Source organism: Nycticebus coucang, chromosome 9, assembly GCF_027406575.1.
Source record: "Nycticebus coucang isolate mNycCou1 chromosome 9, mNycCou1.pri, whole genome shotgun sequence".
NCBI classification, from domain to species: domain Eukaryota; kingdom Metazoa; phylum Chordata; class Mammalia; order Primates; family Lorisidae; genus Nycticebus; species Nycticebus coucang.
In genome coordinates, this window is record NC_069788.1 from 113,096,959 (window position 1) to 113,120,559 (window position 23,601).

Below are 23,601 nucleotides of genomic sequence, written 5' to 3' on the forward strand. Positions count from 1 at the left end.
CTGGGTTTGAACCCATACCTCCAGTATATGGGCCCGGTGCCCTACTCCTTTGAGCCACAGGTGCTGCCCCTGTTGGATATATAAGTATAAAAGAAGAATAGTGATGACATGAGGAAAATAACATAGTAAATATTTACCCTATCTTCCCGTGGGCCAGACCCGCTAATAGCTGACATGCTCACTTCTGGTCCCCATTCTACCCCATGCACAGTTTCCATTCTATCTCAGTTCTACAGATGAGGAAAGGAAGACTTGGGGAATTTAAGTAACTTGCTCAAGGTCTCTCTGCTAGTAAGAAGCACTTTGTACATTTATGGTGGAAACACATTTAAGAAGCAATAAGGAAAGGTTGAAAACAGAGGTTGGTTTAAGAAGAACGTCTTATGGGAATTCATGGGAGACCAGTCCTAATGGGTAATGAGGAAGATGGGGAAGCTTAATCCTTACCTCTATCTACCTCCCAAGATTGCTGTGAAAATGAGATACAATGTATTTGGAAGTGCCCAGAAAATGGCAGAACAATGTACTACTGAAGGCTAAATGCTGAGTATTCAGAAACTTGTCACGGCACAATATGCTGACTTCCCGAGTTCTCCCATCCAATCTTTCTTGAATTAGAAACAACGTAAATGTTCAAGAAGGGAGGGCTGGTTGACTAAAGTGTGGTACCTCCACACAATGGAATAATACTGTGCAACAAAATTAAAAAACAGGCAATAATATTGTTGTCTTAGCTTGGCCTTGCTGTTTGGTGGGTGCTCTGTCGTAATGTAGATAAAGTAAATGAGTAATTATGTTGTGATCCGCGGTGTCCTTGAGAAGCAGGATTCTTAGACAAAGGAGGCACAGATGGAAGAAGAAGTTAAATAAAATCCCCTGTAATCCTGAGTTTGAATCAAAAATATCAGTATGAACTCATGATATGTTTTTATTACAAACAACAATATAGTCCTACTTCTGTCTGCTGAAAGTGATGAAGAATCAGCACTGCATTGTGGCCTCTAGAACCGTTTCCTACTAAGTGGAATCAGGAATCCTTGGAGGCACGGTTTATTCCAGGTCTAGGGCAGACCCTAGAACATCTTAACTCCCTTGCTATTTGGATATCAAAGACTAGTAGGGTCATGTCAGAAGGAGCGAACTGGCTAGAGATGGCTTAATCCAAGTATCAATAAAAATAATAAGCAGAAGGGACTGCACCATATCAATATATTTAAACTCATGAGTTTACAAAGATACTAAAAACCAAACAAAAAACCTAATTGGTTGGCATAGGAAGATAATAATAAACAACTCATTATTTTGAAAAGTAGCGAATAAAGGAAAAGAAATCAAACATTTATCCTGCCTTTCTTATGTAAAATGTGCCATTTAGTAAAATAGTGGTGAGTAGTTTAGTGAAGTTTCTATTATAAAAGCATTCCAGCTAGTAAATGAAGAAAGAATGATAAAACTAAACCATTGCTGCTTTGTAACTCCTATTAACTAATGGATCTAACCAATAGATACCAATGGCTACTAAAATGACAGAAAGTAAGATAGTTAGACATTAGTCACCCTCTAAGGGAAGAGGGCAACACAGTCCATGAAGTCGTTTTGTCCACAAAAATCACACCTAAATGTGATTGAATATCTAAATCAAACAAGCAATTTACAGGAGATATAGAAACTAGAATAACATATTAAATACTACCACTGCATCAGAAAAATTCACACCTCGGAAATCTTTACAGGACAAAGGATCCAGTTCCTTCACCAAATAAATTACAAGGTGATAGGGAAGGGCGGAAGATAAAGGGAACCTATAGATTAAAGGACACTCAAATGTCAATCTAGTGCAATGTGTGGACTTTATTTGGAGATTCTGATTTTTGAAAAAGGTTTTAAAAAAGGCATTTACGGGACTGGTGTATGTGTGAACACTTACCTGACGGGTTATGATATTAAGAGATTGATGCTAATTTGTTTAGATAAGGCAATAGTATTGTGTTAATGTTAAAACAAAAGGGCCAGTTTCTTTCAGAGATACATACCCAAGTTTTATAGCTGAAATGATACAATGTCTTGGATTAGTTTTAAAAATAACCCCGTGGCAGGTGAAAAAGTGGGCCAGGGCAGCTACTATGAGATCAGTTATGTATCAGTGGGTGCTGAGCCCGGATGAAGATCTACCAAGGTTGGTCGTTTTGCTATTTTTCCTTTTCCATATGTTTAGAAGTTTTCATAACGCAAGATAAAAATAAATCGTTCTTGATGTCATGCTCAGAGTGATGACACTGCGTTTCATGCCTCGTGGTTCTGCCCTCCTGTTCCACGACTAACGGAGAGTCGAGCCTGGTGCTTCAGATCATCCGTGCAGGCAACCCTGTGAACTTCCTCTGGGGGGTTCACCCACCTCACTAGGCCACATGGATATGGTGCTTGGGAGCACAAACACGTAGCAAAATACCTCAGAAGAATGGAGTGCTCATGGCTCAAGCATTTTGCTTCGAAGCTGCAAAGGGTGTGAGAGAATCATGATTTCATGAGGCACAGACAATGAACTCCAGAGAACCAAATCTGCTGGTGTGGAAATTCAACGGAGTTCTTCAAAAGATGCTGTGGTGTTGAGTTTCGTAGGTGTTTCCATCCTGACGTTCTGAGCCAATGACAAAGCAAATCCAGTGAGACAAGGGACACCCGTTGTGTTCCGATGCCATTGTTTGAATGGGTGCCATTACACTAGTTTCCTAAAGTAGATAATGATGTCCAGAGGAGGCCAAGTTACCGAGATTCTCCACTGGGGACCCCACAGGTGAGAGCAATGAGGAGTGAGGTCTAAGCCCTGCCACTGGGATGGTGGGAGGAAGTAAAAATTAGGGGCCATGAAATAAGAAACCAATCCAATGTTTATCTTTAGAAATGCATCTCCCAGGCCTCAAAATTCAATCTCCTGTTTGGGGTAGCATCCGTTTCTTGCACCAGCCTCATCAGCATCTGTAACCATCTTAATTATGTCATACAGGGTGGACTTGCTGTAACCCTAGAGTTCTCCCCTCTGGGGCATGTCTCATGATGTTGAAATCACCTGTTTGCTTGTCTGTCTCCCAACACCAGCCTCCATCCTTATTGAGGGTAGGGGCTTTAGTCTGTTCTTTGCGGTGTCTCATCCCATATCACAGGGTCTGGAGTATAGATGTGTTCAAGAAATAGTACCTGCATAGCTGGAAATCACTGTGGAAGCTGTGCAGAACACTCTGGGCTGCAGAGTTACACAGATGAAGGTTTGACTCGTGGCTGCGCCAACTCACTGTACCCCCTTTCCCAATGCTGTGTTAGGGTTTCCAGATTCGACTACTAACTTGCTATAAGACTTCAGATTTTATAAAACACGTTGAGATTTTTCTGAAGAAAGTAAAGTGTATAACTGAAAATTTCAGTTTCTGTGTAATAAAACAACTAACCTGGGAAAACAATTCTGAAATATTGTTGTGCACCTGTCTGGAATGGTTTCTGTTGTTGGACTTACAAATAATAAAACCTGAAATTCTAACCACCCACGTTGGCTTGGACTTGTGTTATGGGCCAGGTGGTGAAGTAGACAAATGAATATAACCGTTCAAGTAGATAAGCAAACCTGGGCATCTTCAAATGTGTATCTCCCTCCATCTTTGACATTTTGACTGGTTATCTCATAGCTGTGAGAATCCAGGTTGATTGCACTTGGGGCCCCTGGAGCCAGAAACTCTTGCCAGATTTCTTCCACCCTCTTGGCCACATCCTGTAGGGGTTGTTTCTTGAGATCTTGGACAGCCAGCCAGAACCTGAAGTGGAAGCAGAAACAAAATGAGTTCCAGGGGCATCTGGATCTGGACCCTGTTGGAGATGGTCCCAGAACTGATGTCCCATGAAACTTCTTATGTTGCATCCCCCAGCCTGCCCTGATGCCACTGCTGGTCACAAAGACCATGGGGACTGCTGAAAACCCAAAGGGTGTTCCACTATCGTGGAGAACAGATGAGTGTATTAAAAGATCATTATGCTTCTGGTTACCAAAAACATTTTTCTTCTTCCACATCCAAGTTTCTCACCCCCAGCACCACTGCCATTTCAGGCTGGATAATTCTTTGTTGTGGGAACTGTTCTGAGCACTGTAGGATATTTAGTAGCAACCTTGGCTTCTACCAACTAGATCATAAGAGCACCTCCCTTTCTAAACAACTAAATATGTATGCTTGCAGACATTACCAAATGTCCCCTGGGAGCTGAAGTCACCCTGGTTGAGAACCACTGCTCTACATAGGTGCCACAACACAGATGTGAGTCCCTTTGTCAAATCTGGTTGGGGCATCAAAATGAAGGAAAGATCGCAGAAGCAGGCAGAATCTGCAAATTGTAAAGAATACGTGAGCTGGAATGAACCAGCTATTCGTGGCATAGATGGAGAAACTGAGCCAATTCATATCAGTGTTCAGCTTTGTGCTTGGCAAACAGTAGGCGCTCCACAGTGGTTTCCAGATCGAAGACGGGCTCATCTGGAACGATGCTGAACAGGCATACATGGGGGACTGCTCTGCCAAAAGATTCTTCTTCTGGGAGTGCTCACTTCTGTCTCTGCTTCTCTGCCATCTCCCAGCGTGGGGCCACCACTGGGAGGCCATCTGTGAGCTCTTTTTTGCTGATGGCAGCGGCAAGCAAAGCCAAAGCGTGGACAGAGGCTCCCAGGTCCCCAGGCAGCCTTCCAGCAGGGCCCAGGTCTGGGGGGCCTGCGCTTTGCCCTGTGGTTGGGACAGGCTGGCTTCCCACATGAGATAAGAGGACAAGGTCCCAGGTGGTGTCTGCAGCCACAGGAATCATAAGTAGTCTAGTCAAGGAAAGGAGAGGGACGAGAAAAGATAACCCACGACATGGTGGAAAGTGCATTCAATCTGTCATCGAATTTCACCCAAAGTAAGATGTATTTTTTTTTTTTTTGAAGGTTAACCGTGTTTTTCTGTTGCTGTTCAGAGAAATGTCTTTGGAGCCCAGTGCACAGCCCAAAGGCTCCACTAAGTGGTAGTTTGGGGTAATGCAGCTCATTTCTGCAAGGTGAGAAGGTGTAGGTGGGCGCGTGCGCGCAGTGTGTGGTGTGTGTAGTGTGTGTTGTCTGTGGTATGAAACTCTGTGTGTGTGTAGTGTATGTGGTGTGTGTGGGGTGTGTGGTGTATGAGGTGTGTGTGAGGTGTCTGTGGTGCGTGTGTGTGGTACCTGTGGTGTGTATGGTATATGTGTGGTGTGTATGATGGTGTGTGGTGTGTGGTATCTGTGCTGTGTGTGGGTGTGTGTGTGTGTGTGGGGAGGGTGTGTTGTCTGTGTGTGTGAATGTGTGGTATATGTGTGGTGTGTGTATGTAGTGTGTGTTGCCTGTGGTATGAGAGTCTGTGTGTGTAGTGTATGTGGTATGTGTGGTGTAGGAGGTGTGTGTGAGGTGTCTGTGGTGTGTGTGTGATGGTGTGTATGGTGTGTGTGGTGTATGTGTGGTATCTTTGGTGTGTGTGTATGGTATATGTGTGGTGGTGTGTGGTGTATCTGTGGTGTATGAGTGTGTATGGTATTGGTGGTGGTGTGTGTGGCGTGTGCTCTGTGTGTGTGTGTGGTGTGTGTATATGTTTCCCTCCAGCTGGGATTCTCTGAAGACCTCCTCACAGAGAACCCTCAAGGTTCCTTCACTGATCCTGCAGAGGCAAGGGCAAGGCAGGGAAGACCAGGACCTGGCTCCTTTGAAGACGGTGGCGTGCAGGCCCGCCCTGGTGTTCCCCATAGCCTCACCTTGAATTGTATCTTTCTGCATCTGTAAAATGAGGCCAAAGTGGGCGGGGGGATATGTGGCCCAGGTCTGGAAAACTTCCCATCCGGACTTCATTCTGAAATGCTTTCTGGTCCCATGGGTGGGAGTGGAGAAGGAGGTCAGTGTGGTGCCCACAGGTTCAATACTGTCCCCGGTGTGGCCCCTCAAATTTTACTCCTCTCCCCTCAGGTGGCCTAGGTAGAAGGTGCTGGGCTCTTGCTGCTGCCATCTGGCACCCCCTTCCCTCTTTCCTTCTGCTGCAGAGTCCCTGGATCCCCGGTTCCTTCCGGCCACCAGAGGCGAGGGAAGTGGCAGTGTTTCTTTAACCAGAGTCCAGAGCAGGGTCATGGGAGAGTTTGAGAGGAGCTGTTAACCTGTGGGATTGTGCGTGTGGCCCTTGAACTCAGGCTGGGGAGTGGGTCTCCTCCATCTCCCAGGTCCTTTCCCTAGGTTCCCTGGGGCTCTCTGGCCACCCCTAAGGTCAGCCATGAAATAAGGGAGGGGGGTGGGACAGACGACTTAAAGCAAAATAGCCCTCTGCTGAGGACAGCACCTACAAGCCTCTCTCTGCCTAGAATGTGCGGTTTGACGGAAGAGTTAAAAGTTTAGGAAACATGGCTCTAAAGAAAGAAGCTGGTGTTGATTTTTCCAAAGACCGCAAGACAGGCTGAGGGGCAACTCTCCAAAGCCTAGTCTGTGAGTTCTCCTTGACCACAGGCCACACTAACCACAGTCAGACAGGAGAAATGGCTCACGCAGGGAGGCTTCTCTGGGCTGAGTCCCCGGTGAGAAGCAACCTTCTAGGTCAAAATCCATCCAGCCTGCTGGGGTCCTGCAACTTCTCACACAAATGGATGAAGCCTGTGATCTCTTGCCCCCTCAGTCACTGTCCTGTGGGATGTCACCTTCTGTCATCCGTACCCCTTCCTCCAGTCTGCTTGAGGAGGAGCTGTTGGGTCCCTATGGGAAGGCCCTGAGGACCCCAGCTGCTCCCAGGCTCTCAGGCTCCCTGTGGATACAGGGGCCTCAGGGGCCTCAGGGGCCTCTTCACAGGGTTATTTGGGAGCCACACGAATGTGTCTCACTCAGATGGATCTACAGAGAAGATCTGGAGCTGATGTAAATGCAAACGTCAGAATCAAATTTAATACATTTTCACATGAAAAATGAAAAGATTCGCTTTGTCAAGTAAAACCAAGAATCAATTTTAAAAAGTAGAGGAAAAACAACAGGCATTCTAGGGGAGGGTGTTGGGGTGACATTCCCTAGACAGCAGTTCTCTCTCCCTGCACATGTGGGGACACTTCCCAGTCTTCTGTCTACGTTGGAGATGACCTGCCTCATCCCTCTCAGCGTTCTGACATCCCATCTGTGTTTGCCATCACTGGCTTCACCGAACCTTTGCGGCAATTTGAAATTCAGAACAGGCTCTAGTTTGTATTTGCCATCTCCAGCCCCCACAGGTCTGAGCTGGGAGCTCCAAGCCCTGGCCGTGTGGCCACACTTTCCCCACAAAGAGCCACGAAAGCTCTGCTCCAGCCACCAGCTGCCCACGGGAGGCCCATTGAGGTTTGGAAGCTCCTGCCCTTACTGAAAGCTTGCAGGTACTGCGCCTCCCCATGATGCAGGCAGGGAGGAAATGCAGCCTTAGCGCGTCAAATCCACCCCCCTGCACTGAGCCTCCGTGGCTTACAGCAGAAGGGCCGCGTTGATGGGCAGGCGCAAGGGCTGGTATCTGGGAGACCACCTGTCTTTCCTCTGGTCCCTGCCAATCGTCAGAGCAGCAGGAGGCAGCCCCTGTGCCGGCATTTGATCTGTGTTAATGGCTCAGAAATACTCGCGGGGAAACTGGCCTTTGGGGAGAGCCAGCGTGGGCTCAGAAGCCACTGGGGCGAAGCAGCGGGGAGGGGACTTGAGGCAGTCCACGGGCTACCCCTCGGCAGTGGGGGGAGGCTCCTTTCTTTCCCCAGTGTCCACCAGGATTGGGGTTCTCTCCTGAAGGCTGCTGGGCTGGAGTAAGAGAAACCACATAACCGTTGATCATTCTCCATCCTGCCAAGAGGTCTGGGTGGCCCCTTAGTGACCAGTTTCTACGTCTTTTCATGAACTAGATTTTTTCATAGGTTAGAAAATACAGTTTTGGGTTCGTTCCCAGAGAAAAGCAAACTCCACCGCAGAAGAAAGAGTTTCTGTGCCCTCTGCTGGTCAACCTGAGACTTACGAACAATGCTTTAAACTTGACTTGCACCTGGCTGGGCTGGAATTCTGGGGTGCCCAGCATTAGGAGCCCAAATGCTGCACCACCAAAGCTGGATGATGTTCACCAGGCAGCACCTGGAATGCTGCTGAAGGCTATAGTGTCATGGGAGTCACACGACCTCTGATCTGATTAATCACATGTTTGGTTGTGGTGGGTCCTACTGGGCCTACTAAGCTTTCTGAGGTCTTCCTGGGACTGGAGGACAAACGCTGGAGATGGGAGCTCTGCAGGCGAACCTAGCATCCTCTCCCCCCACCGCATTGTCTTTTAATTGCTTCTCCCTCCAGCTGACACCGCGTGGAACTCGGATCATCAATCTACGGGTTAGAAGAACAACTACATTCTCTCAGGAGATGTTATAGCTCATAAAAAATGTACAGGGGATGCTCTTTGCTGTGGGTTTTGATTTTTAACTCGTGTTCTGCCATGTGGCAGAGGGTGTCAAGCCAGGGATGTGGGAGAGGGGCGAAGGTGGTGAGGAGCAACTGTCGCCATTCAGGGAAAATGCACAGAGAAGAGGGGAGGCTGTGGCCGCATAACTCAGCAGCACACCCTGCTTGAGAACTGTGAGGCTCCTGCCTTGGGGATGAAAAGCTGCATGCTCCAAAACCTCTCAGCAAACAGCTGTCTCCAGGGGCCCTGCCAGTGGGAAGGAACGCTGGGCTCAGCTCCGGGTGGGCTGGAAAATGAGAGAGAAAGACCGCCCCTGCCATGGAGAGCTCACAGCTGTGCATCTTTGCAATCCCTGGAGCCGATGCCCCTATCTCATCTCACAGGCTCACCCAGGAGAAAATGATCAAAAGGGACTTCAAATTCTATTATAGCATCATAGAAATCATTCTTTAAGGATCCAGGGTGACACTTTGAGGCTCCTCTGGTCCTCATTCTCAAGCTCTGACATAAATTTGACCACTTGGCTACTTGACCAGCCTTTGTGTGTTATGTGAAAATGTTAGGATCTGAGTACCTCTTTTACTAGAGAGAAGTGAGGGAGCGAGGAAGCCTGGGGGACATCAGTGGAGAGGCATCTTGCAATTCATCCAGGTAGGTTCTGGTCAGTCTCCTTTTCTGTCACGCTCCAATGCCACTAGCCTGGGCCCCTGACTAATCCTGGGGAGAAGGGACGACCTCACATGGCCAACACAACAGATTGGCAGGGTCCTCTGGTCCTGCCCTATTGCACAGTTCCGACAGGGCACTATTACCATGGACCAAAGTGGAGTTGTATCTCCTCACCCTGGGGAAAGCAGAAAATGGGGTTAGCTCTGAATCCTTGGGATCTGGGTCCTGGTAGTTGCTAAGCCAACATTAGTGGTGGGAGGAATGGACACAAAGGGAAGGGGAAGAAACTGCCTGGTGTCAGGTGACCACAGAGTCCTGAAGTCCCAAAGTTTAAAACTGAGTTTTCCCCAATGTAACCAATTAGACTGAATATCATAAAAATGGAACTTGGGCCTCCAGAGAGGATTTTAACAGTTCCTGGGCTATCTTTCTCCTCCCCACTGTTCTATTTTCTTTACTCCCTTTCTCGGTGTGGATCTGAGAGGTGACCCTCTTAAGTCTGGATTTACACTGCACGCTGAGGTGTGGATTCGTCTCTGGCACACTGACACGCACTCACACACACGCTTTCACCCGAGATGAAAGGTAGCCTTCCTGGCAGGGGGAGGAGCTGGCAGACATGTAAGAGGTGACAGCAGTTCGGGAAGCACCGAACACTTGCCGGGGACACACTCCTCGGTGTGCTGGGTCCTGAGCCGAATACATATTTTGTGAAACTAGTCTGAACTGATGTGTGGCTCTGGCTATCAAGGGCTTTCCAGAATGGATGCCCAGACTGGCCACGGCAGAAGTTGAGCCGTAGGTGCTGCTGGGACCCTCACAATGACTAGGACCCTGTGGTCATTCTTCAAACTCCCTGTAACAGTGCAGGCAGCAGAGGGTCATAGACTACTTGTGGGCTGAGATAGAATTACGTAAAAGGGGCCTTGACACCACCCCATATTGGGGGTCTAGGGGGACAGGGATGAGAAGGGGATATGGGGAAGATGCCCAGGTGTGGCTCATGGGGCCCATGCTGGGGCAGAACCTGGGACTGAGTTGGCCACACTGAGAGGCCACAGGTGTACATTGAGCTGGCCACAGAGAGGCATAGCGCAAGAGGCTGGTCTGAGCACCACTCCAGTGAAGAGTATTAGAAGTCAAACCTTCTTACAAATATAGTAGAACCTCCATAGTTGACCACCTCCCTACATGGACCACCTCCTTCAGTTGACCTAGTTTTCATAGACCAGACATGTACCACATGCGCGTATCAGTACTGTAGGCCTAGTTCCTTATGTTGACCACCTCTGTATGTTGACCAGTTTGTTACAGTCTCTTGAATGGTCGGTCACCTTACACACATTCTGTGGTACTTCATTAGGCTTTGAAGTGAAACTCTGAGATGTGTTTGAATATGCTTCAGCATAAGGAAAGAATACATGTGTCATAACTAAAAGTAAGATGCTCAACCTTATCTGGTTTATAATGGACACGTGGGTGCCCAGACAGGCAGGGGGAGTAATTAGTTGCATTTCCACTTCTACCTGGACTTTGCGTGTAAGACAGTCCTACCTTCTGCTCACACAGCCTTCCAGCTTGGAAATATTCTTCCCCCACCTCTTTGTCTATTACTATTCTGTGTATGCTTCGAAGTCCAGCTTATAATTTGTTTACTGGATGACACTGATTCCTTTGTCTCTTAAATACTTCCAAATCGTTTTTAGAGCTTACACTCATTTATGTACATTGAATGATTTAATTGTTTCTTGTGTGTGTTTAAGAACCTACAAGGTTGTTGCGGGCAAAGATCATGCATCCTGACTGGCATCCCTCAGCAGACTCCCTCGGGGCGTGACCAACATAGGTGTGTCATAATATCACTTGACTGATGCATGGGTTCGAAATGGTCTCTAACTTCAAACTGGTAACATGGATTTTGAACATTAGAGGGGACAATTCTCTGCCCAAAGTGTACGCTCTGACTTTTTAAAGTTGAAAAACATTTAAAGATTAATCAAACCCTTTTAAAGAAAATAGCACTGGAAGATGGGAAGTAACATATATAAATTAACCTATATAAAAGAGAACCTTGTATAAAGAAAAAAAATAGAGCGACAGAGAGAGAGAGAGATCTATCTTACCCATTAAGAAGTCGTCAGTTTGCTAAGATCCCCGAAGGCTTAGATAAGCTTAGATAATCCATGGGTATCTGATTCCCCATCAATACATGAAAGATCTGGGGGCTTGTTTATTCAACCCTTTTAATGTACCCCCTTTTCTTCTTCTCACACAGGATACTATGTTTTGAATGTTTCCTTTTTTCTCCTATTCACTGGTAATTATTAACACATTCCTTTTATAATGTATTAGGTATAGACCAATAGAAACAATCCAATGTTCTCATTGGCATCAGAGAACCACAGTAACCACTACATGGAGCTGACACAAGTCTCTCAAAAAAGGAAGTGGCATATTCTAATTAGCTTGGGTATTGAGTGATGCTTACATTGGCTCTTTGAAATTTGAAAATGTGCTCCTTAGCTCCTCTCTCTTCTGTTTAGCCTTTTGGATACTCAGGATCCCAGGCCAGGAAGTTCTGAAGGAGAGAGCCTTTGAGCTGCCTCTCCCCATTCCGAAGTTCTGTGGTTGTTCCTAATGGATGGTAGGGTTGAATCCATCTGACTATTTAACTATTATTGAAGACTTCTTCCCAATTAGTTGAACAAATGCCATCCAGACTTGAACTAAAAAAATGCTAGTGTTGGTAGGTGCAATTATGGTGGTAAGAAAGTTGCATATTTTAATTTGTTCTTCTCTGTTTCCACCTTAGATTAGCTGGCATTTGAATGTGAACCCAAAGAATGTCTTTATTGAGAAAGTCAGGAGAAGACAGATAATGCAAAGTTCCTCACACACGTTCAGCACACAGCTCAAAGCTCTGAGAGATTTACCTGAGGTTTTCTGAACTGAACTCGGATTCCAGGAACCGTAGGAACTGGTCCCGCCCCACCTGGTCCTTCAATATCTCGTCGAAAGAAAAGCCCCATCTTTTCACTCGCTGCTGGCTGGGCTCTTTGCTGAGTGGGGGAAGAAGGTTTAAAACATGATCAGTACCAGAGAAAAGCCAGTTTCATAGTTTATTGTGTGACTCAGACCAATTTTTCTGCCACACACTAAAGGAAAAGGTCTTAAAGTTAAGGGATGAATTCTACAAAACCTGCGCAAATTCAAAATGGAGACTTTTGTACACCCACAGTATCAAAAAAAGAGGCATGTGAAAGGGGCAGTGTTCAGGGAGTGTCGCCAGGGTGCCCAGTGGGTGCTGTCTCTGGGGAGCAACACCACATCGATCAGGCTTCTCTGGACCATTCCCGCCAATTACAGGCCCAACTGTGGACACCATCATTTTTCCACCTTTACTCTAATGGAGGATGCCTCACGAACTCGGCCTTTCATTGGAGACATTATCCACTACCCAATCCTTCCTCCATCCACAGGGGAAGAAACTAGGGTCTTGTTCAGAGCTGACTGAAGCACAACTGATCAGAAATGCATCAGCTCATCCAGGACAAATCATATTCACTTATTTAGAGACATAATGTTGCATTTGTTTATTGATTTAACAACCATGCACAGTGCTTACAACATGCTAAACATCGTTCCGAGCATTTCACACCTGCCAGTTCACTGAGTCCTCACAACTACTCTAGGAGAAATGTACTAATACTATTCCATGTTCCAGATGGGGAAACTGAGGCCTGGTGATACTTTGCCTAAGGACACATAGCTAAAAAGTGAGAGTCAAGAATCAAACCTAGACTGTGTGCTCCAGAGTGTGGCTCTCAACGCTGCTGTGCTGTGGGGCCCCCTGAGCTCTGCTATCTCATATTCAGACTGAAGAAGGGGTGTGGGTCTGATTCTTCTGGTATTGGACTATGGTAATGGTTCCTTCAGCTTCTGTCTTTCCATTAAAGTTCACTTGCTGTATTTATTCCTCTGACCTTCACATAGTAATAGAATCTTAATTCACAAGTCACTCCCTACTCAAGATGTGGTCTGTGGGCCAGAAACAGAATCATAGTCTCCACCCACACCTGCTGAATCAGAATCAAGAGTAATGTTTTTCAACCTTTCTTATCTCACAGCACACTTGAACCTGCAGTTAAATTTCCACTGCACGCTTAACTTATGTTGACAAAAAAAAAAGAGTAAAAAAAAGAATATACTTACTGTTCTTTGAATTTCTTTTGAAAATAATTTAATTAATGATCTTTAAAAATTTTTGTGGCACACCTAAAGTCCTCTCATGGCACACCAGTTGAAAACCACTGATCTAGGGTTTAATGAGATCTCTAGATGATTTATAGTTACATTAAAATTTGGGAAAAACTGGTTTAGCAATATTTAACAATAGACCCATACTTTTTATTCTTTCTAATAGACTGTAAGTGAATAAAATCATATTTCTTCTTATTATGGAATCGACGTATTCTCAGTATTTATCTTAGAAAATTATACCTCTTAAAAAAGGGAAAGAGAGCTTGTGTTGGAAGCTTAGAAAAGCAAACGACTCTAGACTAGCACTGTCCAGTGTAGCTTCCTCTGATGATGGAAATACAGTAGAACCTCTGTAAATTGACCACTCAAGGGACTGTAACAAACTGGCTAACATATGAGGGGGGTCAACAGAAGGAACTTCCATTGAGCACATTATGGTGCGTGTCTGGTCTATGAAAATTAGGTCAACTTAAGGAGATGGTCAGCTATGGAGGTTCTATTGTGCTCTCCAATGTGCTACCCACTAGCCCTATGTGGCTACTGGGCACTTAAAACATGGCTAGAGTGACTGAGAAACTGACTTTTAAAATTGTTTAATTTTAAATAATTAAAGCTTAAGTTTAAATAGCCTCATGTGGCTAGTGGCTACTATATTGGGCACACAGCTCTAAACAACGCCTTCCAGATGGGTAGACATAATTAGCTACAGAAACATTTTCTGATTCCAAGGACAGTGACCAATAGACTATGTGCCTGGGATCAGGGAGGCCCTTGCTGTACACCTTTGTGTTTCCAGGCATGGCCCGACAAGGTCACGGTGGGGGACTGAGGCCATCAGGTCAAAGAATGGTGGACTCCATGAAAGATGTCTTCTAAAGCACCAGGCTGGGCCTTTGACAACAAGACTTGAAGACAGATTGTGGATTATCTCAAACACGAGCCACAAAACTAATCAAGCTTGATAATTTTCCAAGGTACCAAAAATACCATTTTTGGAGAAATCACCTCTAGGGTGGAGACTGACAGCAAATATAAGCCCCAGAGAGCTGCAGAACATCATTTCTATCTGCCAAGGTCATGCTGTGACCTGGGAGGGACACAGCCATCTGCTCTTTGCTGGCCAAGGGTTCAGGGCTCCGAGGGATGGTCTGGAGGGCATCTGCCAGCTATGCTCAGCTGGGCCGCTATGCCCAGGAACCAGCTGTGGTGGTTCTTTGTAGTGACAGTCTCATGGACATACACCCAGCACAGATGTCACCACTTTCTGGCACCCAAGCAATGAACCTAAATTCACCCTTCCAGATTCCTTGTGGTGGCAAGGGCGGGAGAAGGGCAATTTTAGGGATAAGCCAGAAAGTTTTGGGGGTACCACTGTGGATGTAGTTAGAAAGAGGCCTAGATGTTGGGAATATCTAGAAAGTTACAAGGTTTGGAGAGACAGAATACCCTGGTGTACAGTTTCTTAGGATTGTCCTAACAAACTGAGTAACCAATTGGGTGGCTTACAACAGCAGAAATTTATTCCCTCACAGTCTGGAGGCCAAAGTCTAAAATTGAGTTATTGGCAGGGCCGTGCTCTCTCAGAAGGGTTTGAGGGAGAATCTGCCCCACAACCTTCCCTTAACTTCTCATGTTGCAGCGACGCTTACTGCTCTTTAGCTAGTCGACACAGTCTCTGCCCTGAAGCCCCGGAAGCCTCCTCCCTGTGCGTCTGTGTCTTCACACTGCGTTCGCACTCCACGTGCCTGTGTCTCTATTTTCTCTTCTTGTAAAGACACGGGTCATGTTGCATCGGGGCCCACCCGACTTCATATGACCTCATCTTAACTAACTGCATCTGTGGCAACTCTATTTCCAAACAGAGTTTGGAGATTCCGAGGTTCTGGAAAGAACACGAATTTTGGGGTGATACTATTCAACCAACGTATACCTGGGTTTTCCAAACCACCCATTATTCACAATCCTATTTATACAACTGGATGCTCCATGCTTTCTCCTTATTTTCCTGGTGCTATCTGGCCATTGGGATTCTGTTCTTTTAAAAGCTTCTTGGATACAACTCCCCTACGTATATCTTTCTGTATCACGTGGGGACTCTCCACTCATCCACTGTAAGGTTCAAGAACAGACTTGAACATGCTTCAACCACTAAATGGTCTCTTGTGGTTATACAGTAATTCTGAAAATTAAAATATCTCTCAATATCCATCCCCAGGTAACTGGTACAAGAACTCTTCCTTGGCCAAACTCATGCAAATAGTCCACAGAACTCATAGCCGCTTTATTTACGTCCATAGTATGGAGATGCTTCCTTGTGATGTATTCTCTATTACAGTTTTATGTCACAAATTTGGTTTTTAAGAGTTTATGTAATTGTCTTTCCAGCTATGTTGTGAGCTCTTTGAAGACCTTATTTCACGTGTCTTTGTATTCACCACAGTTCCTTGCACATGGCAAGTATTCAACACTAAAAGGATCAATAAAAAAATGTGCATAGTGATGTGTCTTTACCCTGGCAGTGTGTTCCGATCACTAGCTGGATGCCTTTTTCGAACTCTTGTTGGTGCTCTGTGCCCAATGAATCTCACCAAATTCCTTCACTGTCTACAGTGAAGACAGGTGGCTCTCCACGGAAGTCAGTCTTTCTTTTTTTTTTTTTTTTTCAGTTTTTGGCCAGGGCTAGGCTTGAACCCACCACCTCTGGCTTATGGGGCTGGTGCCCTACTCCTTTGAGCCACAGGCACCACTCTGGAAGTCAGTCTTTCATCCCAGCTAAAAAGCACAAAGGAAATCTCTCAAACTGAGAACAAGAAAGCAAGATTCAAAGGAAGTAACCATCTATAAAAATGCTCATTTCCACAGGGCCTTCATGGTGATAGGCAAGGTGCAAGGAGCGTTCCTCACAGTGCTCCATGTCACTCTCAATATAAACCAGGGAGGCAGGTGTTTGTACTTAAATTTGCTTTGTTAAAAAGAGGTCAGATGGTCCAAGGTCACACAGCTGGTGAGTGGCAGGCTGGACTTAGAATCCAGGTGTGTCTGTCTCCAAAGTCTATTCTTTTTTCTATTCCACCGCCCCACCTTCTATTATATTTCCCTCATTTGATGTCTAAAGTAAGAGTTGGGGAAAATGTAAGCTATCTTCCAAACAACTTATTTTAAGAGTTAGGGCCTTGGTCTATCTCCCAGGCTGGAGTTCAGCAGCTTGGTCATAGCTCATGGTAGCCTTAAACTCCTGGGTTCAAGCAGTTCTCCCACATCAGTCTCCCAAGCAGCTGAAACCACAGATGTACACGACTATGCTCAGCTAACTTTAAAAAAAATTTACCATTTTTTAGAGATGAGGTCTCATTTTGTTGCCTAGGATGGTCTCAAAAGCCTGGCCTCAAGGAATCCTCCTGCCTGAGCCTTCCAAACCATCACACCCAGCCTAAATAAGTTTGAGTTATTGGTATGTAATAGGCTGAATGTCTGTGGGCTCCTCCAATTCATATATTGAAGTCTTCATTACCAATGTCATGGTATTACGAGGTGGGGACTTTGGGAAGTAGATAGAGCATGAATGGGCTTTGTACACTTATAAGAGTCCCAGAGGGCTCTCTAGCCCTTCTGCCATGTGAGGACAAAGTGAAAAGATGGACATTTGTGAACCAGAAAGTAAGCCCTCACTAGGCACTGAATTTGCCAGCAACTTGATCTTGGCCTTCCCAGCCTCTAGGACTATGAGAAGTAAATTTCTGTTGTTTAGAAGCCACACAGCCAATGGTACTTTTGTTGTAGCAGTCCTATCCTAACAGACTAAGACAGAAATTGGTACTGAGCATGGCATGCTGCTGTAACAAACAACTAAAAATGCAAAAGTGGCTTTGGAACAGGATAATACATAGAAGCTGGAAGAGACATATGCTAGAAAAAGCTTACATTGTAGTGACCAGGCTTCTAAAGGCAATTTTGTTGAGGGCTCAGGGAGAAAAGAGGAGAGAGCTGTGGAGAAAGGCTCAAGCTATGGAGAAAGATAACATGTAAGTAATCCTGAAAGGAGTGTTAGTAGAAAGATAGATGGTAAAGGCCATTCTGATGAAGTTTCAGACAGAAATGAGAAATAAGTTATTGGAAACTGGAGGAAAAGTGACCCTTGTGATAAAGTGGCAGAGTACTTGGCTGAATCGTGTTTGCGTTCCAGTGTTTTGTGGAAGATAGATCTTGTAAGAGATGAAATTGAATATTCAGCTGAGGAAATTTTTTTCTCTCTTTCTTTTTTTTTTCAGTTTTTGGCCAGGGCCGGGTTTGAACCCACCACCTGTGGTACATGGGGCTGGCGCTCTACTCCTTTGAGCCACAAGTGCCGCCCAGCTGAGGAAATTTCTAAGCAATGGTTGAAGGTTCAACTTGGCTCCTCCTGACTACTTATAGCAAAATGGAAGAAGAGAGGATAACCTTTTTTGTTTTTTATTTTTGAGACGGAGTTTCACTATGTCTCCCTTGGTAGAATGCCATGGTGTCACAGCTCACAGCAACCTCAAACTCTTGGGCTTAAGAGCGATTCTTGCCTCACCCTCCCGAGTAGCTGGGACTTCAGGCACCCACCACAATGCCTGGCTATCTTTTTGTTGCAGTTGTCACTGTTGTTTAGCTGGCCCTGGCCAAGTTTGAACCCACCATACCCAGTATATGTGGCCAGAGCCCTAACTGCTGAGCTATTGGTGCCAAGCCAAGAGAGAATAACTTAAAGAAAGACTTGTTAAGCCAAAAGGAACCAGAACCTACAGATTTGGAAAGTTCTTAGCCCATCTGCATTGCAAACAAAACAAAACAAAACCCCCAAACATACACACACAAAATAAGACCACTAATTATGTGATCAAATGATTGTTTGATATATTTGACAGGAGACTGTCACAGATTAGCCATCCTAACAGAAGCCAGGAACTATCCTTCTGGAATGGCCTTGAAGGTAATTTAGAGCTCAGAGCTGCCATTCCCATCACAGAGTACAAGAGCCACATGGAGGGAGGGCAGAACAATTTAAAAGGGTAGGGTCACTTCTCCAGTTCATGTGAGCCAGGATATTCTTGCCCCAGTTTCTTAGGGGTGGGGTCCCCACAGAGAGCCATGATATGGGCTATACCCGGCAGAGCCATGGGGACAGGGCTACTCAGCAGAGCTGTGGATGTGACACCCCACCTTAGCAAAACCATGGGGGTACTAGTAGACCTGTTATAGGGCCAGCCCACCAAGCTGTGGGGTGACATTGCCACCCAAATCTGTAAGGCAGAGTGAGAGCATCAGCCCAAGAAAGCTATGGAAGCTTTACTCTCACCCAGGAGAGCTGTGGGGATGGGACTGCTGCCCCAGTGGGCCTGGGAGGCAGAGTGCTGAGACAACGAGTGTTATTCCAGAGTCTTGGGTTTAGTGTTTACTGTGTTACATTTGGCACTTACTTGGGACCCATTACTCCCTTTCTTTCCTATTTCTCTATTTGTTGGAATGGAAATATCATTCCTATACCTATCCCACCACTATTGTTAGGAAGCACATAACTTGTTTGGCTTCGTAGGTTCGCAGATGGAGAGAAAATTGCCTCAGGATGAATTATACCCTGAGTTCCACCCATTTTTGATTTAGATAATATTTAGATGAGACTTTAGACTTTGGAATTGATGCAAGAACAATTTAAGACTTTTGGGGCTTTGGGGATGGAATGAACATATTTTACATGCAGGAAGACATGAATTTTGGGGACCCTGGGGTATAATATTGTGGTCTGAATGTTTGTATCCCCTCTCCTCTCCCAAATTCACATGTTGAGATCCCGATCCCCAATGTGATGCTATTAAGAGGTGGGGCATTGGGGAGGTGATTAGGTTATGCAGAATGGGATTTATGTCCTTATTAAAGATATCTCAGAGAGCTCTCTTGTCTTTCTGCCATGTGAGGACACAGAGAGAAGACAGCCACCTATGGACCAAGAAGTGGGCCCTAACCCAACACCAAAATCTACTGGCACTTCAATCTTGGACTTCCCAGCCGCCAGAATGCTGAGAAATAAATTCTGTCGTTTATAAGCCACATAGTCTATGGCATTTTTGTTATAACAGCCTGAATGGACTGATACAAGTTATAGAAAATTATGAAAAAAGGAGACAGTTCCATAAAGATGAAATATCCAATGACTTCATCTCAGAGTCAAGGCTATTGAATAAATAATCATGATTTTACTTACTATCCCAAGAACAACCTGAGGGTCCTGAATGTTCCAGTGGGGAGTTGTCCAGTTATTTATTGCTGTGTAATAAACCACCCCCAAACCTAAGGGCTTCAAATAGCAATTTATCATTCTCTCTGTCCTTTGGGATAATGAGGTTCAACTGAGTGGTTGTCACTTGGGGTCTCTCTCATGGTTGTAGCTGGATGGAAGCTAGAGGTGGGGATCCTTGAAGGTTTGACTGAGCTGGGCATTCAGGATGGCTCCTCACATGGTAGGTGATTCAGGGTGTTGGCCAGAGTGTCCACACATGGCCTCTCCACTGCCATGAACATCTCATAGAGGGGTTCCAAGAAGGAATGCCTCAAGAGCAAATATTTCAAAGGACTAAGGTAGAAGCCACAGGGTTTCTATATGACCGGTTCTCAGAATATCCCTTCTGCCACTCTCTATTGGTTAAGACACCAAGACCAGTCTAGATGAAAAGAGAGGGAGAATTCCTCTCCTGATACAAGGATCAGTACATGCATGTGAAGAAGGAAAGCACTAATGGGGCTATATTTGGAGACTGACTACCACAGGAAGGGAGCTTGTCTAATATCCTGATGATAGTTCTGCCAAAATCACTGTGTATGGGCTGCTCGAGGATGATCTCTGCGTCTCAGCAGCTCAGGCTGGCTGAGAGTAGATGCTTATGGCCATGCAGGACAAGCCAGACTCCTTGTAGCTCTTTTCATGTAGCTGATACTCAGCAGAGAGGAGACCTAAACCTAAGTCACATGGAGAGACTACATCACAAACCACTTCTGCTAGCAACATCAGGGTTCAGTAGATTCAGCACTGGTCAGTGGTACTACCAGAAACACGTCCCTTATGCCTCCCTGGGACAATCTTCTGGTGGCATTCAGATGACAGAATTCTCTCCAACTGTGATATGGCAAGTTTTGGCTGATTTTTTTCTCAAGGATAAGCCCTGGTTATCACTATTTTCTTTAATTAAACTTTACTTCTCAGAATTTCCATTGTATAGATTCAAAGTGTAGCTTGTCCATCCTTTAAAACAGTAGCTTTTCATTTCCCTCCTTTCTTATTCTTGGATTTCTGCATCTACTAGTTTGTCTGAGAAGAAAGGATTAAATCATAATTTCCTAGTATGTATGCTACAGCCTGCCCATTATTGTTGTAAGACGCTGTCTGCACCCTCCACTGAGCTGTCTATAAGTTCTCTGTGACAGAGATAGGACATTCTCCATCTCTGTAGGATCTAGAGGTTGTGATATCCTCTGCCCTAGTCATCACAACCAGTTTGCCTGGACCCCTTCACCCAGCCCAGCAGAACACAAAGCCCACTTTAGACGAACATAAATACCTGAGAGTCCTGCTTTATCACACACCAGTCTAGATGAAAAAAGAGGGAGACGTCCCCTCCTGATATAAGGAGCAGTACATGCATGTGAAGACGGAAGGCCTCACTCACCAGAGCCTCCTCCCAGGAAGTGCTTGTGAGGGTGGGAACCTTTGCTGGAATTTGAGGCGGGCTCGAATTGAGAAGTGGCTCCACATTTCACCTCCTGGCAGTCCACAATCTAAAAATCACATACTTGACACTCCAGCTTTTGAAAAGTCTTTGGTTTCCTCAGGACTAGGGAGTTCCCTGGCCTTGACGGAGACCCTGTTTCTGGCTTGTCCTCTCTCACCCTTAGCGTTCCCCTCTCAGGAACAGAGAATACACTCATCTCATTTTCTCAGCAGCATACCACAGCCCTCTCCCTTTGTTGTTCAAGTTTCTACCAATGCCCCTACCCTAAGGGCCTTCCTTACTGTCCCAAGTGGCTTAACGTCCTCTGCCAAGCAAGGAAGAATCCTGGCGGTCAGGTGGTAGGACAATGTGTTTTGTTTGCTGTGCCATTTTGTAGCCTTAGAGACTTTCTTGCTTAAAATACAGCACATTGCAGGTTTCAAAAACTGAAACTGAGAAAAAAAAATGACTTTTGATTATTTTATTCGTCGTCTGCAGCCTGTTTCTGTCATGGACAGAAACCATCCCTGGGCTGAAGTGTGATGTTGGCCCTGGTCCCATTCTCTGTTTTCCTAACACCACTGCCAGCGTCTCAGTGCGTAAAAATGTTCTGTTGGGAGAAGAAACAGGGCCTCATTTTTACTTGTACCTAAATAACTTGATTTTGCTTACAGGTGGACAGATCATGGCAGCTGTTTTAGGTTAGGTATGAAGATCAGGGTAGACCCCCTCCACCCAAGAGCATTAATGGAACACGAGAGCAGGTGCGGCAGTTCGTGCCTGTAATTCTAGCACTCTGGGAGGCCGAGGCAGGTAGATTGCCTGAGCTCACAGGTTCAAGACCAGCCTGAGCCAGAGCAAGACCCCATCTCTAAAAATAGCCAGGTGTTGTGGCAGGCACCTGTAGTCCCAGCTACTTGGGAAGCTAAGGCAAGAGAATTGCTTGAGCCAAGTGTTTGAGGTTGCTGTGAGCTATGATGACATGGCACTCTACCCAGGTCAACAAAGTTAGACTCTGTCTCAAAGAAAAAAAAAAAGAAAGAAAGAAGTGGCACATGAATAGTAGGGGCAGATAGCACCCTGTGCCCCCAGGAAAAAGTGTTAAATAGATTGAGATAAACCAATAGATGACTGCCATTTTTCTAACCTGTTACATGCTTCTTTGCTGACTTTCAAGAACAAAGGAGGAAATTTATTTTCTCGTGGTGAATTAGGTTCACGTGCTTATCTCTCCTCCTTTCCCGAAACCGGGAAAATGATCAAATAAGGAACCCCTTACCTATCCATCCTCCCTCAAACCTATACGGTGCCAGGCCTGGGTGCTAGAATAATTCTGAGTCCTATTTAGAAAGTGAACCAGGGGAGGACATGATAGAACAACTGGAGGGATGGATGGCCACTTTACACTGGTGGTCACAGAAAGTCTTTCTGAAGAAGGGACCCAATGCTAAGAAGGAAAGCCAGCTATGCGAGGGCCTGGGGGAAGAGTGGCCCACAAAGAAAGAACCAGCCCAAACATGGTAGGTAGAGACAAAGACATTTCCCATCAACAGATGGTAAACTTTGAGGAATTTCAGAAAGGTATGAAGCGGAAGGACTGAACTCATGACAAAGCTGAACTCAGAGCAGCAGAGCCATCAGAGAAGAAACTCCATGGGTGTCCTCATCAGGAGCCTGGGAAAACCCCAAGCTCTGAGCAGCAGGACTGGAAGCAGAGGCAGTGGGTGGGCACCAGATGGGGGCATATGGAAGAAATTCAGAAATATGGAACAGGCTCCACACAGTAGAAAGGGTCTGCTGAATTAAGGGGTATGTTTCCTGTCCAGCTTCTAATACAGGAAATAAGACCAAAGGGTGGTGCTTCTGTTAACCCAAGGTTAGTACAGCAAAACAGCAAAAACATCTCTGCCATCTCTGCAAAGCAGAGAGATTGCTCAAGACACTCTAGCTTTCTCAATACTTCTTATTGGCGTCAGCAGATCTAACTGGGTTCCCCTAAGACTTGTCAGCAGAGGGAGAAGAGTGGACTCATTGGGGAGCACCACAGGGAGGAAGAAGAAATTCCACTGGGTCTGAAACACAGAGTGGGGAAGGCTGCAGGTGCCATGCTAGGATGGGGGGGGCTCTACCATTAGGATGGGGAGCTCTACCACTTGGATGGGGGGCTCTACCATTAGGATGGGGGACTCTACCACTAGGATGGGGGGTTCTACCACTTGGATGGGGGGCTCTACCATTAGGATGGGGGACTCTACCACTAGGATGGGGGGTTCTACCACTAGGATGGGGAGCTCTACCACTTGGATGGGGGACTCTACCATTAGGATGGGGGGCTCTACCACTAGGATGGGGAGCTCTACCACTAGGATGGGGGACTCTACTACTTGGATGGGGGGGGCTAACACTAGGATGGGGAGCTCTACCACTAGGATGGGGGCTCTGCCATTAGGATGGGGCCCTACCACTAGGATAGGGGGCTTTACTACTAG

At 45.9% G+C, this 23,601-nt stretch overlaps 1 protein-coding gene across 6 annotated transcripts in view; it reads right to left on the bottom strand.

Moving 5' to 3' along the window:
• RGS6 (regulator of G protein signaling 6) overlaps window positions 1–23,601 on the bottom strand; it is a 645,323-nt gene that overhangs the window by 44,156 nt on the left and 577,566 nt on the right. For all 6 annotated transcript variants that reach the window (XM_053602701.1, XM_053602700.1, XM_053602704.1 and 3 more), the window contains exons 14-15: window positions 12,062–12,187; window positions 3,617–3,803 (exon numbers count right to left, since the gene is read on the bottom strand). In XM_053602701.1, coding sequence (XP_053458676.1) covers window positions 3,617–3,803; window positions 12,062–12,187 — 313 coding nt within the window. The remainder of the gene's footprint in view (window positions 1–3,616; window positions 3,804–12,061; window positions 12,188–23,601) is intronic.